Raw genomic sequence first — 15,198 nt, 5'->3', positions numbered from 1 at the left:
TTCTGTGAAATAGAAATTTTGTCATGGAGAGATTGGAACCTGACAGCTCTGGGAAATTGAAACCTAAAATGCTAATTAAGTCCTGTGATCATGACCAATCAAACCCCGGGTGGAGTAAAGGGAGGGACCCTCAATGCTCACAAATGTATATAAGCACTTGCCTAAAGCTTAATAAACGAGCTCCTGCTTGACAAGACTCCCTGCCTCCTTGGTGGTTCCTAGGAAACAGAGGGTTGGGCAGCGCACTCCCCCTCCTTGGCCCCCATAGTGCTGCATGTGGGGAAGGACCCCCACAAACAAGGTTCCCAGCCCCCCCGACGTTGGGGACAACCCCCAACTTCAGTTCATTTGGTGAGTAGGCCCCGGGTTTTTTCTGTCCATTTGGCTGCTTGAGAGTAAGCAAGTGGCCCCCTCCTCTGTCCCCTCCACCCTGTTTGTCATATTTGTTGTTAAATCAGGAAGGCACACTCTGCCGCGTGGTTCCAAAGCCCACGTTGGCACCTTTCCCTTCTTGGTTCGTCCTGGTGAGTTCACATAAGGGCTGATCCACCGCGAACTCAGAGCCCAGGCTTCGGGTCATCCTGTTGCCTGTTCCGGAGACACCGTGTGAGCATACGGCTGAAGGGGTCCCGGCCTTCAGAAGTCCCTCACTAAGCACAAGACATTTGGATCTGATACACCTTTTCATGTTGGGGCAGTTTATGTCCGAGTGGAACACGGTCCTTGTTTGCTTCCTTTGTGCCTCTTGGTACTCACCCTTGCCTTTGAATTTTGTGGCGAGCTCAAAAACACTTCAGTAGAGAACCTGATGCTACTGTGCTCCCCTTTCCCCTCTGTAGCCTCCAGGCATTATTGCCAGCCTTAAAGCCTCCCAGCTCGCTTTCTTTCTCCTCCTCCCCCCGGCTCGCCACCTCCTCCTCCGGTAGCAGCAGGGACCACTGGGGCGCCAGGCCGCTCTCCCAGAGCTTGGGGGGGGGGATAGATGGGCCGCAGCAGTGCCAGTAAGGCCGAGCTGGGGCTGGGCTTGGAAAGCGGTGGTGGTGGAGGCTGCACCTGGAGGGGATGGGGTAGGAGACTCTGCAGATCCTCCAGCAGGGGGTGTAGGCCGCACTGAGCAGTGACTACTAGTACTACAACCCGCACCGGGCCACCTTCATGGCTGCACATCTACCTGTAGCTCTTTCTGCTAGGCCTGCCCTTCACCTTCTACATAGCCCGCCCACCCCTTATTGCCCCTTGCCAGCCCATGTCTGCCTTTCCGGTTAATGTTGGCCCAATGCTACACAACAGCCATGGGTGCCCACCCCTCTCACAGACCTTGCACTCATCCACAAAGCCACCAACGAATCAGGCTCTGACTGCCCGTATTTTGAGCAAGTTCTCCACTCAAAAATCCACTCACATACCACACTTCCTGTTATCCTAGCTCAGGGAATGCCATCACAGATGCCCTGATCAAGACAGTCCACTCTAGCCTGTTAGAACAAGCAAGAGCTTTACATCAACAATTCCACCTGTCCCCTCAGAGTATTCATAAACTCCTTCCAGAAATCCCCGTGTCCCAATGCAAACACCTTGTCTGTTCATGTGCAACCTGTGCCCTGCTTATGTCTCTCGGGCCCCTTAACTGGGGAGGAGTGAATCCCCATGGTTTGATACTATTGAGATTCGTTCATATTATAGTTGACACATGCTCCTCCCTTATTTATGCTTTAGCTCTCTCAGGGGAAAAGACCATACATGGATGTGACTCACTACCCCCCTTTTTGGGAAATTGAGATTCATTCATGTTATAGTTGACACATGCTCTTCCCTTACTTATGCTTTAGTGTTCTCAGGGGAAAAGACTATACATGCCATTAAAGCTATAAAGTCTGCTATGTTAATCATGGGCATACCCTGGGCACTTAAGACTGATAATGGGCCCGCTTATTCCTCCCAAGAATTCAATAAATTTGTTTCCTCCTGGGGAATCAAACATACCTTTGGTATTCCCTATAACCCACAAGGACAAGCCATTGTCAAAAGGACCAAAAGGACACTTAAGTCCCTCCTGGCTAAAAGCCCCTCGGCTGAGGCCAAACGTGACCCTCACCTGGCTTTTACTGAGGCTTTGTTCCACCTTAATTTCCTCATGTTTGATGATGGGGATCTCAGTCCAGCATACAAACATCGGTCCTGCTTGCCTCGGGCTATTCCCCTGCCACTAGTTAGGTGGAGAGATCCAATTTCATCCCTGTGGCAGAAACCAGACCCCGTCCTGACATGAGGATGAGGATACGCCTGTATTTTTCCACAGGACGCTACAACCCCCATCTGGATTCCATCGAGAGACATCCGGCCAGCTATGGAAACCCATCTAGAGACCAGGCACAACTGCGAGTTTGATAAGCCATGACATCCTTTTCCGGTTTCATTATCCTTGACACCCTTTTGTCCTTTGGCTGTGCTTCTTCCCAGGCTTTGGATCTCTTGGCATTGGTCCCCTTACCACCTCTGATCCTCCCTGTAGATGAACAGTCACCCGCTTTCCCAGTTCTCTTTACTACTAATGAATCCCTCGGTCTCCCCACGATGGAATTGGTTCATGTGTCCGCCCATAAATGGCACATGGTCCCTTGCAGGATCGCTCTGCTTCAACCAAGTTCTTAACCCATCCTCCCCTAATGTCTCTCACTGTCACTCCCTCTTTAACATCACAACAGGTGACTTTTGTAGAAACCGAAGCCAGGGCTCCTTATGGGGCCTCAAAATCTGGTCTCCCTTAGTAAAAGACAGTTCAGAGACTACAGTGTCCTACAGGGCCTCCACCCCTCCCCTCCCGAGGGGTCAGGTGTCCTCCATGGACCCAGTGCACTCCCGATTCTTTTCTTGCTCATAAAATGCCTTGTTTACACTTCCACAGACAAAACCAAGTAAATTACTCGGTGTATCAGGTTCTCAAAACACTCAAGGATCCAGACTTCAACACCCCCCCCCAAAGTCCGACAGGTCTGGCTTCCTGACATCCAAGAAGCGGCTGTGTAATTTCTTGCCCTCCTCCTCCCTCACATGGTCATCCCAGAGGTCACACCCTTCGAGGGCTGGTAGTCAATGACGGGTAAGATCCTGATGGTCAGGATGACCTAAGATAGGCAGAGTCCATCAAGCTGGGTGTCCTCTGAGGTGGGGTCAACTATGTTGAGGCAAAGACCCTCAGCTCCCACTGACCTTTCTATAATAAAAAGGGATGGATATGTAGGAGAAGTGCCAGGTCTAAGCACAGGCTGCACTAGGGAGCACAGCTTCCACTTTGAGAGCACAGCCCGCGCTTCCGCAAAATAACCAACCTACAATCTGCCCAGACGAGGGGATCTATCAGGAAGTGATACACCAACTTATGGGACACTGGGGGCAGGGGGAGAGGTATATAAGGCTTGCACTACCCAGCGATAAACAAGTCTGCAGCACCTCACCTAGTGCCTGCTCTCACCCAACTCCTGGAATCTGTGTGTTGATTCCACACCACTCACCCCCACCTCAGCCAGAACCCTCATTTCCTGCAGTCCCTCATGGGCTGGACCTGCGAAGAAACCTGCAACACCACCCCTGGGCAGGTGGGCCTGTGTTGCATAAGAAAGCAGGCTGAGCAGGGGCCAGGAGAGCAAGCCAGTAAGCAGCATTCCTCCATGGCCTGTGCTCCAGCTCCTGCTTCCAGGTTCCTGCCCTGAGTTTCTATCTTGGGCTCCCTGATGAACCACGACCTGGGAGATGTAAGCTGAATAAACCCTTTCTTCCCCAAGTTGGTATTGGTCAGAGTATTTTGTCACAGCAATGAAGAAACAAACTAAGACAACACTAGAAGATGAAGGACCTCCCATGCTCATGGATTGGAAGAATTAATATTGTGAAAAAGACCATCCTACAAAAAGACATTACAGATTCAATGCAATGCCAATCAAAACCCCTATGACATTTTCAAGAATTGGAAAAAAAATCCTAAGATTCATATGGGAGCATAAAAGACCTTGGATAGCCAAAGCAACCATGAGCACTAAGAGCAATGCCGGGGGGATTACTACACGAGGTTTTAAACTGTATTGCAGAGCTATATTCATAAAAACAACATGGTGCTGGCACAAAAATAGACCCATACATCAATGGAATAAAACTGAAGACCCAAATATGAGTACATGCAATTTCAGCCACTTGATATTTGACAAAGGGAACAAGAACATGCACTGGAGGAAAGACAGCATGTTCAGCAAATGGTGCTGACAAAACTGGATCTCCACCTGTAGAAGAATGAAACTGAACCCCTATCTTTCACCTTGCACAAAAGTCAACTCCAAATGGATCAAAGACCTCAATGTGAAGCCTGAAACTCTGAAAGTGTCAGAAGAAAACATTGGGAATAATCTAGAAGATGTAAGTGTAGGAAAGGATTTTCTAAACTTGACAGCTATTGCTCAGGAAACAAGGTCAAGAATCAACAAATGGGACCTCATTAAATTAAAAAGCTTCTGTACATCAAAAGAAGCAACCAAGGAAGTGAAGAGAAAACCCATAGAGTGGGAGAAAATCTTCACCAGCGACACATCTGACAGAATACATAACATCCAGAATATAAAATGAACTCAAGAAACAAAGAATCAATACAGGAAGTAACCCAATTAAAAGATGGGCTAAGGAGCTGAACAGAGAGATCTCAAAAGAAGAAAAAAAGACGGCTAAGAAGCATCTTAAAAGGGATTCAACATGATTAGTAATTAGGGAAATACAAATTAAAACCACTTTAAGATTTCATCTTACCCCAAGAGGCCAAACGATACCAAATGTTGGAGAGGATGTGGGGAAAAGAAATGTTCATCCACTGCTGGTGGGATAGCAAGCGTGATCAATCCCTATGAAAGCAGTGTGGAGAACTCTTAAAAAACTACAAATGAAGGGGCTGGGGACTTAGCTCAGTAGTAGAGTGCTTGCCTAGCAAGCGCATGGCCTTGAGTTCGGTCCTCAGTTCTGAAAATAAAAAAGGGGAAAAAAAAAAAAGACAAAATAACAAAAAAACTACAAATGAGGGGCTAGAGAGATGGCTCAGTGGTTAATTGCACTGACTGCTCTTGCTGATGACCCAGGTTCAATTCCCAACACCCATATGGCGGCTACAAACAGTCCTTAACTCCAGTTCCAGGGGAATCCAAAGCCCTCTTCTGACCTCCGTGGCATTGCACAACATAGGTATACTCACATACATGCAGGAAACACACTCATACACATAAAATAAAAATAATAAAATATTTTTTAAAACTACAAATGAACCTACCATTTGACCCAGTTATACCACTCCTTGGCATATACACAAGGAACTTATCCTATTGCAGAAACACTTGTACATCCATGTTTGTTGCTGCTCTTTTCACAATAGCTAAAAGATGAAAAGAGCCTAAATGTCCTTCAGCTGACAAGTGGATAATGAAAATGTGGTTCATTTATACGATGGAGTTCTACTCAGCAGTAAAGAAAGATGAAATAATGAAATTTGCAAGTAACTGGATGGAACTAGAAACTGTTATACTAAGTAACACAGACTCAGAAAAACAAATGACGTATGTTCTCCATCATATGTGGATCCTAGCACCAAATCCTTATAAGTGAGTATGTAGCCAGACATAACTACAGAAACCAGGATAATGAAAAGAAATCAGAGAGGTAAAGGAAAAGAAAGAACCTGAAAGAGGAGAACATAGGAAACAGGTATTAATAAAGGGGATATGGATAAAAATGGGGTTATTTTAATGGGTGGGGGGAAGGAGGGTTATACAAGGAACCTTGGGGATAAAGGGAAAGAATGAGCTCAATGAAGGAGAGGCCATAGGAGAAGGGTATTATTAATGGAGAAATGGGGAAAATGGGGCAACCATGGTGGAAGGGTTAGACAATGAGAGAGAGAACTAATTCCTAGCTAGTTTTTTAAAAATAAACAGAGGGAACCATATTAGTCCAACAACCTACTAACAAATTATACATACAACTAGCTCAAGGAACATAATATATGTCTAGTCAAGGTTTACTGGAGAATGATTGGTTTTTTCTCAAGCTTTACCTACATAGTGCATGGTAATTAAAAGTACCAGAGTGGTGGAACTAACCTTCTTGGATGTTTTAACAGCCATACTTTGAGACCTATACTAATCTAGTCAGAGGGACTTAAAAGTACAATTTTTGCTCCTTGCCCTCCAAGGTTGACTAAGTTCCAGGGAACTAGGGATCATCTCTCAAAATGTCCTATAACAGTGGTGAGTCACCTGTCCTCTTGATCAAAGAGGCCCTGGAGACCCCACCAGACAGACTTGAACCAGTGTCCAGTCTACAGAGAGGAGGGTCAACACAGAGGAATCATTTCCTCTATGCTTCCAAGTGAAGCCAGCCACATTCGAGCAGGAACTTTGACTTATTTTCACACAGATGGATGTGGTAAAAGAAAGGAGCCAGGGGCTCCTCCCAAGCCCATGTGAGCCCCGAGGAACAGATCCTCAAATGACCTTAAGAGTAAAAATAAATTGGTTAATCTGGGCCAACTGTATGGTCTTAAACACCCAAAAGGAAAAGTATAACCAAAGATTAAAGTGACTAGTATAATTCTTTAAGAGTCCATGTATATAGCTAAAGGCTACATAACAAGAAACAATGCCAGACAGGAGATATGTTCCTTTGAGTTATTGGCCAGAGTGGCTCAAGAGACTCCCAGACAGTAACCCAGCATAGAACTGGGAAAATGAACAGCAGACCCTAATCTTATCTAAAGGAATGTTGGTAACTGATTGCTGCTAGATGAGGAAGAGCTGATCTTCCTAGAACAAGGCTCTCTAGATAGGCTGATCAGATTCAGTGGATGGACTTGCACAGGGTAAGGGCTGGGGGCCCTGATAACACAGTGGACAGTAACAGGGATGACAGAGTATATGGGCTCCAGTAGGGGGGTGGCAGGGGCTATGGGAGGGTCCCATTTGGGATTCAGGTACAAAGATGAATAAGACTGGGATGTTCTATATGAAATACACACAAAAAATCTATAAAAAATAGTAAGAAAATAATAAAAAGTAAATAAATAATGTTCCCATTTGTATTTCTTTGTGGAACAATCAGAAGAGAACAATCTTCTGAATGTCTAGGTGATTTTAATTGCCAAGGAAAGAAATGGGAATTCCTACCACTTACAGAATATTATTCAAGCAAATCTTTCAAGCTACTTGTCTTTAAGTCTAGATATTTCACATATACCTCATGCCTAGAATAGCAATGACTAGGTCTGATTTTGATTCAGATGGATTTTACAAAGCCAGTAAGCTTAGTATTAGTTTTACTTAAGCTAAGAAGGAGGAAAAAAAAGAAGGAAGGGGGAAAGGAGGACAAGGAAGGGGGAAAGGAGCAGATTTTATGGTTACCATTTTTATTGCAAAGAATGTTCATCTAAATGACAAAATTTCAATATTTATAGTAACAAAGGAAGCAATCAATAACTTGAATAAATAATCTGCAGTCTACTTTTATTCAACAGGCTTTTAGTTTAAAATAAGTCTACTACCTAATGAATCAGGCTGAAGAAAGGAAGATATTTCAAATGTGAAAAGAAAAAAGTGACATGTAAGAATCTGGATCCTTATATCACATTATATACAAAAAAATAAACTCTAAATATATAAAAGATCTAAATTAATAATTAATTATAACTCTCAGAATAGAATGGATGAGGAAATTCAAATACTCTGGATTATGCAATGGTTTCTTAATGTAGGTATTAAAAGTCTAAGAAACCAACAATAAATTGCACTTCATGGAAACTAAAATTTTATTTAACAAAGTAAAGCTAGCAGTGCCTGTGAGATTACTCAGTGAGTAAGGAGCTTGCTTCCAAGTCTGATGACCTGAGTTTGATCCCTGGAAGTCACACAGTGGAAGGAAAGAACTCACTCCTGTAAGTTCTCCTATGACCTTCACACGTGTACCATGGGACACATGCTCACGTCTGAGCACATGTGCGTGCACAGACACATAATACATAAATATAAACAAAATTTTAAAACTGAAAAACATAAAGCCAGCATACAACAATGGAATTTTATTCAGCATAAAAATGAAACTATGAGGCTGGGCGTGGTGGCACATGCCTTTAATCCCAGCACTTGGGAAGCAGAGGCAGGTGGATATTTGTGAGTTGGAGGCCAGCCTGGTCTACATAGTGAGTTCCAGGACAGCTGGGGCTACAGGAGACCCTGTTTCAAAAAGACAAAAAAAAAAAAAGAAAGAAACTATGAAATTTTCAGGAAAATGGATAGACTAGAAACGCTTAGATTAAGTGAGGTAACATGGTTCGCTCGCTCTCATATATATATATATACACACACACACACACACACACACACACATATATATATATATATATACTGAAGTCTAAATGTTAAATTTATATTTCACTAGAATTAAGTGCTTATTGAAGCCAGGAAACTTGACAGGGGCTCATGAGACAGTAAAACGACAAGTCAGGAGATGGGATGGGGAGGGCATTAGAATACATGAGAGATGAAAAAGAAAAGAGGAATTACTGGGTGCCAAGGAGACAAAGAGGAAAAGTGAAGCAGGGAGATCCGAAAAGGACAAGAGATTACATCTGTATTGAATATGTACAGACATTTTTCTTGCCATTATTTCTTCAAAATTATATGTACAGTGTATTAAAAATTCTAAATGATAATCTAAAAACAAAGAAGGTGAAGCCAAAGGTGGTTAAACATTCCTAAGGCTATTGAACTAATTAATTTTTTTCATTGTGTGTTTATAGTGTATGTGTGCATGCAAATACATATGCATGTATGGATGGCAACAAGAGGTGACATGAGGTGTCTTCCTCTATTGAGCTGACATGAGGTGTATTCCTCTATTACTTTCCACCTTGGCTTCTGAGACAAAGCCTCTCACTGAATCTGTAAATCACTGATAAGTTAGACTAGTTGGCAAGCAATTTAGAGGGATTTGCTTGTCTCTGCCCTCTGCACCCCAACCTCCCTGCGCTGTGGTTACAGGAATGTGCCACCACACCTAGCTCTTACATGGGTGTTGGGGATGTGCATGCAGGTCCTCATACTAGCACAGCAGACTCTTACTGACTGGGCCATCTTTGTAGCCTGCTCCATTTCTTCTTAAGCAACAAGTGCTCTTAACTGCTGAGCCATCTCTCCAGCCCTCCTTTTCTTTTTAGTCACACATGTTTTCTAATTTCAAAATGAAGTTTTCAGTTATCCCAGATCAAAGAACCTTCCTAAATAGTCTCAGTAAATACTAAAAGATTCATAATAGCTGGCATAGTATTAACTGTTGGAACAATGGAAAAATAGACTCTCAAGAAAATCCACAATTTTTAGAAAATATATTATTTTTATTTATGTGGATGAGTGTATTGCCTGCAAGTATGTAGGAGTACCTGTGTCATGCAATGCCTGTGTAAATCAGAAGAGTGCTTCGAATATCCTAAAACTGGAGTTAGGGATGGTTGTTAGTAACCATGTGGGTACTGGGAGCCAAACCCTAGTCTTCCGCAGGAGCAGCCAGTGCTCTTTACTGTTGAGCCATCTCCCCAGTCCCCCATAATCCACAATTTTACAATCTCATTTCTTAGAACAAAATAATTTTAAATTCTTTTAAATACTCATACATACATGTTTACTCCGGCTGTTAAGTCTTCTTCAAGAAGTTCTAATTTATCTTCCTCCACATCACCAACTTTAACTTGTTTCACTACTTCCAAAAGCAATGAATCATTGGAAGGCTGTAAGTAATGCACACCTATTTAAACAAAAAGTATTTATTAAAAAGAAGTATCAATTAGTATTAGAGCACTTCTATATCTTCTAACTTAAATATACACAATATATAAGAAAGTTGGAGCTGGAGAGATGGCTCAGTGGTTAAGAGCATTGGCTGCTCTTGCAGAGGACCGGGGTTTGGTAATGTAAGAATAAACTTTCTTCTTGGCTACTGAAATTCCGTAATTTATAAGTGATCATGTTCCAAAAGACACTTTACAAACTAGCTATTTGGAAATCCTAATGGGCTTTCTATTAAAAATTTTATTTCAGGGACTGGAGAGATAGCTCAACCATTAAGAGCATTGGCTGCTTTTGCAGAGGATAGGGATTCAATTCCCAGCACCCACATGGCAGCTAACTATCCTCCATAACTCCAGTTCAGGGGATCCAATGACAGATAGGAATGTTGGAGAGAGCTAGCAGGTGGCAAGGATGGAGGAAGGCACTGAGGCACAGATGGAATTCTCAGCGGGATACAGATTTATTTCGCACGGGGCACCTTTCCCTCAGGGAAGGGAAAGATGTCAGGGAAAGATGCCAGCCCACGGGTTGTGAGCTGGGACTATATATGGGGGCTTTAGGGTGTGGAAGGGGAGAATGTTTGGGGGAGAAATCAGGGAGGGGGAAGCAGGAAAAGCCTGGCTCCGTTCAGTCTGCCAGGTGGGATTAGGGTCTGGAAGTGTTTACTTTTTCTCTCTTAAGATAAGAGAAAAGCTTGTTGTGATAAACAACTTCTAAAATCTCTGGTTATCAGGTAGAATCTGCTTATCTTATCTTTGGAGATCAGAGGAAAGGCAGGCTGCTTGTCAGCAGTTTGTTTCCCTTGACTCCAAAGGTCAAGGTGAGGTCCCTGTTGGGGAGGGGGGAAACTGCTGCTGTTTGGAACCCTAACAATGACCTCTTCTAACCTCTATGGGCATGGCATGACATGGGTGCACTTATTTACATGCAGGCAATATACTCATACACATAAAATAAAAATAATAATATTTCAAATAAATTTTTATAGAAAAGTCCATAATATAAACACCAGTCTGTAAATTTGCAATGAGTTACTTAGAAAGCAGTACTAGAAAAGTAAAATAAAATACTTTTTAAAATAAAAGAAAACCCTGAATTTGGTACCTGATCAAAATATTTATCATAAGTAAGCAAAATTAATCTGCACTTAATTCTGAAGTATGCATACTTCAGGGAGCTATTTTATAGGTTTAAAGGCTGCTTCTACTGGATTTTTACTACCTTCAATTTCACAATGAAATGTACAATATTTTCCCTATCTGTATAGTTTTATTGTTCCCACTATGCTTAGTAATAATTTTTTTTTTTTTTTTTGGTCTTTTTGAGACAGGGTCTCCCTGTAGCCCCAGCTGTCCTGAAATTCACTATGTAGACCAGGCTGGCCTTGAACTCACAGAGATCTGCCTTCCTCTGCCTCCCAAGTGCTGGGATTAAAGGCGTGTGCCACCACGCCCGGCCCATAATAAAATTTTAAGAATATGTAATGAGCAGAACTGAAATGAAAACAGGAGAAAGGACATTGGTTTTACTGACTAAAATAACTGAGATCAAGAAAAAAGGGCACAAAGTTCTACCTATATTCATGTATAGAGGGATGAGGAGAGGGAGTGGGGATACTGACAAAGAAAAGCCTACACTACTGGTTGCTGCAATATAAGATACAATAGAAACACTATTTTGCATTAATGGAAAAAAATCATCATATGTGATTTATTGAGAATATAGGCACCTAAATGACAGGCACTATGGCTTTAATTTTGTAGTATCAAGTGTATTGGTCAATATGTTAAATTTTTTTAAAAAATCTAAAAATTGGCACTCATTTCCCTAGGCCAGCTGGTGCTACAGGAAGACCCTGTCTCAAAAATATATTTTATAAAAAGGAAATAAAATAAATAAAAGCAGGCTATAAAACAAAGTTCTAACTTGGGAAGTTTTTAACTAAAAACACTAATTATATCTAACAGTCTAAGAGAGAGGGGCATTGCTTGGCAAATCGTGTCAAAACATATCAGTTCATATGAAATACAGTTAATTTTTTGTTTTGTTTTTGCTTTTTTTGAGACAGGGTCTCTCTGTAGCCCAGTTGGCCTGGAACTTACTATGTAGAACAGGCTGACCTCAATTTCACAGAGACCACCTGCCTCTGCTTCCCAAGTTTTGGGATTAAAGGCATACAATATCATGCTTGGCAAAATATAGTAAAATTTAATAGCGAAAATATTTGGGTATTCTTCGGAATTTTACACTCAATGGAAAAACAAACTCAAATGTAGGCGAAATGTGAATACAAAGAACCATTTATATATCGGCTTTAATATGCTACACCTCTTTCTTCATAAGTAAACATCTTAAAAATAACCAGACAATACCAGCCCACTAACATCATCTCTATAATATATAAGCAGATACTAGAACTCACCTAAATTATCTCTTAAGGCACTAGCCTCCTCATGTGTTTTGAAATTGTAATTCGGCACCAGTTTAAGTCTCATGCGGGAATAATTTTCTACATTAGCTAGTTTCCAGTGAATTCGATTCAGTTTCCTAGAAACATTCATAATAAAGCAAGTGAAATTATTTAGAGTTACAAAGACTGGTTGGTTAAAAGGACGTACAAAAGTAGCATGTACTTCTCAATTATTTAGCAACATTTTCAAAATGTTTAAGAGGTAGGGCTATAGCTCAATGGTAGAGCACTTGCCTATCATGCACAAAGCCCTGGGTTTGATTCCAGGAAAAGTAAAGTTGGTATAAATTTTGAGGAGAACAGTAGAGTGGAAGATAAATGAAAATAAGTACAATGACATATATGTATGCAAATGTATAATGAAAATTATTTTGAATACTAACAATTAATTGAAAAATTTACTATTCAAATTTATCATCCTGACAATGGTCTAGAAAATTAAAATATATGTGAATTTGAATACTAACAATTAATTGAAAAATTTACTATTCAAATTTATCATCCTGACAATGGTCTAGAAAATTAAAATATATATGTGAAGCTACAGTTTATACACAAGGAACATCCTGTATAAATTATTTACCCAAAATTTCATGAGGTTTACTGGTAAATAACTAAGACTTAAACACAGACTTTCAGACTTAAAGCTTGATTACTCTTTTACTAGTAAATGGAAGTTCATAACCATAACAATATAGTTCTAAATACAATATTAAAAGTAATTTTATTACAAATAATGACACTATAATTATATACAAATGAATCAGGGATCTAAATATAAGAGCAAAGACTGAAAAAGTCTTAGAAGAAAAGATAAAGGTAAAGTTTTATGATCTTGGACTTGGGTATGTTTTCTTAAATATGCTACCAAAGAACATGCAAGACAAGGAAAAAACCCTGAATTTTTATCAAAATTGGTAACATTTGTATAACAAAGGCCACTACCAAGAAAGTAAAAAGATAATCTACATATTAGCAAATCATCTGATGGGGGTCTATTATTGGGAATATATATATACATAAATAAGAAGTAAAACAAATGAGCAAAGGAAAGGAGCCAATATTTCTCCAAAAGATGACATATAAATAGATAACAAGCACATGGAAAGGTGCTCAATATAATTAGTTATTAAGATAACAGAAAGCAAAATTGTAAGATACTACTTTGCATCCACTAGGAGGGCCATTTGAAAAAATTAGAAAATGGGGGATGGGGAGATGGCTGAGCATCTAAGGGCACTGGCTGCTCTCACAGAGGACCCAGGTTCAGCTCTCAGCACCCACAAGGTGGGTAACAACTTTCAGCAACTCCAGTTCCAGGGGATCCAACATCTTCTTCTGAACGACATGACATGAGCACTGTACATACAGGTGCACTTACACACATACAGATCAAATACTCATATACATAAAAAAATAAATCCAAAGTATTTTTTAAATCAGAAAATGACAAGTATTGGTCAGAATGAGGAGAAATGGGAAAACAAATACTAGTTACTGGGAACAAGAAATGATGGAGCAGTTGTGGAAAAGTGACAATTCTTTGATAAATGAAACATGGACTATGAGCCATCAATTACACTTGTGTTATATACTCAAAAGGATTAAAAGTAAAAACTCAAACCAACACTTACACAACTGCTCATAGCAGCACTAATCACAGTACCTCAAAAGTAGAAAACTAGCCTTAATCCCACCCTTGGGGGGTAGAGACAGGTGGCTATCTGAGAAATTGAGGCCAGCCTGGTCTACATAGTGACTTTCAGGCGGACTGAGACTAGAGAGATCCTGTCAAAAACAAACAAAAAAAGTAGAAAACTAAATGTTTACCCTTTCATTAGCTGATGAAAACATAAAAAGTGAATAGCTATATAATATTTATTATTTAGCCATAAAGAGGAATGAAGTACTGATATATATATATATTTGCATAAAACTTTAAGCTCAGAGTTCTAAGTAAAAAATAATATGGGGGCTGGAAAGATGGCTCAAAGGTTAAGAACAGTGGCTATTCTTGCAGAAGACCCAGGTTCAAATCCCAGCACCCACATGGTTGCTAACAACTGTCTGTAACTCCAGTTCCAGGAGATCCAACGCCCTTTTCTATCCTCCATTGGGTACTGCATGACACGGGTGCACTTATACACATGCAGGCAACACACTCATTCACAAAAAAATAAAAATAAATCAAAAAAATTTTAAATAGTAATAAATTATATGTACCTACCTTTCAGCCCAAGGGCCTCTTTCACTTGTAAGATAGAGCCTTATTGCCTTCCAGCATCTAAGGGCAGCCAACTGCTGACTGCTAAGTTGTTTAAGCATATTATTGTACCTTAAGTTCTCTTGGCGTGCTTTTCGATTAAATGGCTCCACAAAAAACTCCTGAAAGAATAAGAGCACTGAGTAATATATTTAAATTTAACCAATAAAATAATTCTAAGAAAAAGGAGCTGACAATTATTTCTCATTGATGATTTTGTTCCTAACCAGAAAGTGCTGCTCAGATGCAAGACTTCAAATCTTGGTCTCCAATACTGTAGTGCCCACCTGTAGCTAAGGGAGACAACCTGCTATTGTTCTAAAATGATGGATAAATTTGTTTTCTCCCCCTATCTAGAAGCCTTTGAGAGGGAACTGACACTGATTCTAACCACTCCAACAGCTATCAAAATACCTGAAAGCAAATCCTGAATCCATCACTCTAGAGTCCAGCCTTGGAAGACAAATGAAAAATGAGGAAGAACCCAACAGAGGGATGCTTTTGGAAGCCCTGTCAGGAAATTCCAATGGACTCTCATGAACATTTAAAAATTGCCCTGTTCTGACTTTTTTCTAGTTCCCTGTCTAGACACTTGTAATATA

At 40.8% G+C, this 15,198-nt stretch overlaps 1 protein-coding gene across 11 annotated transcripts in view; it reads right to left on the bottom strand.

The window, feature by feature from the left end:
* Positions 1-15,198, bottom strand: part of Nbeal1 (neurobeachin like 1) — a 260,021-nt gene that overhangs the window by 77,969 nt on the left and 166,854 nt on the right. For all 11 annotated transcript variants that reach the window (XR_003851600.1, XR_003851601.1, XM_029569970.1 and 8 more), the window contains 3 exons: positions 14,561-14,718; positions 12,286-12,410; positions 9,693-9,819 (listed from right to left, as the gene is read on the bottom strand). Coding sequence is in view for 9 of the 11 variants with exons in the window: in XM_029569970.1 (XP_029425830.1) it covers positions 9,693-9,819; positions 12,286-12,410; positions 14,561-14,718 (410 nt within the window). In the remaining 2 variants the exon portion in view is untranslated. The remainder of the gene's footprint in view (positions 1-9,692; positions 9,820-12,285; positions 12,411-14,560; positions 14,719-15,198) is intronic.

The sequence above is a fragment of the Nannospalax galili genome, unplaced genomic scaffold (genome assembly GCF_000622305.1).
Source record: "Nannospalax galili isolate Female #2095 unplaced genomic scaffold, S.galili_v1.0 scaffold281, whole genome shotgun sequence".
Classification (NCBI taxonomy): Eukaryota; Metazoa; Chordata; class Mammalia; order Rodentia; family Spalacidae; genus Nannospalax; species Nannospalax galili.
Note: the sequence above shows the minus strand (reverse complement) of the source record. Positions and strands in the feature narration are given on the sequence as shown.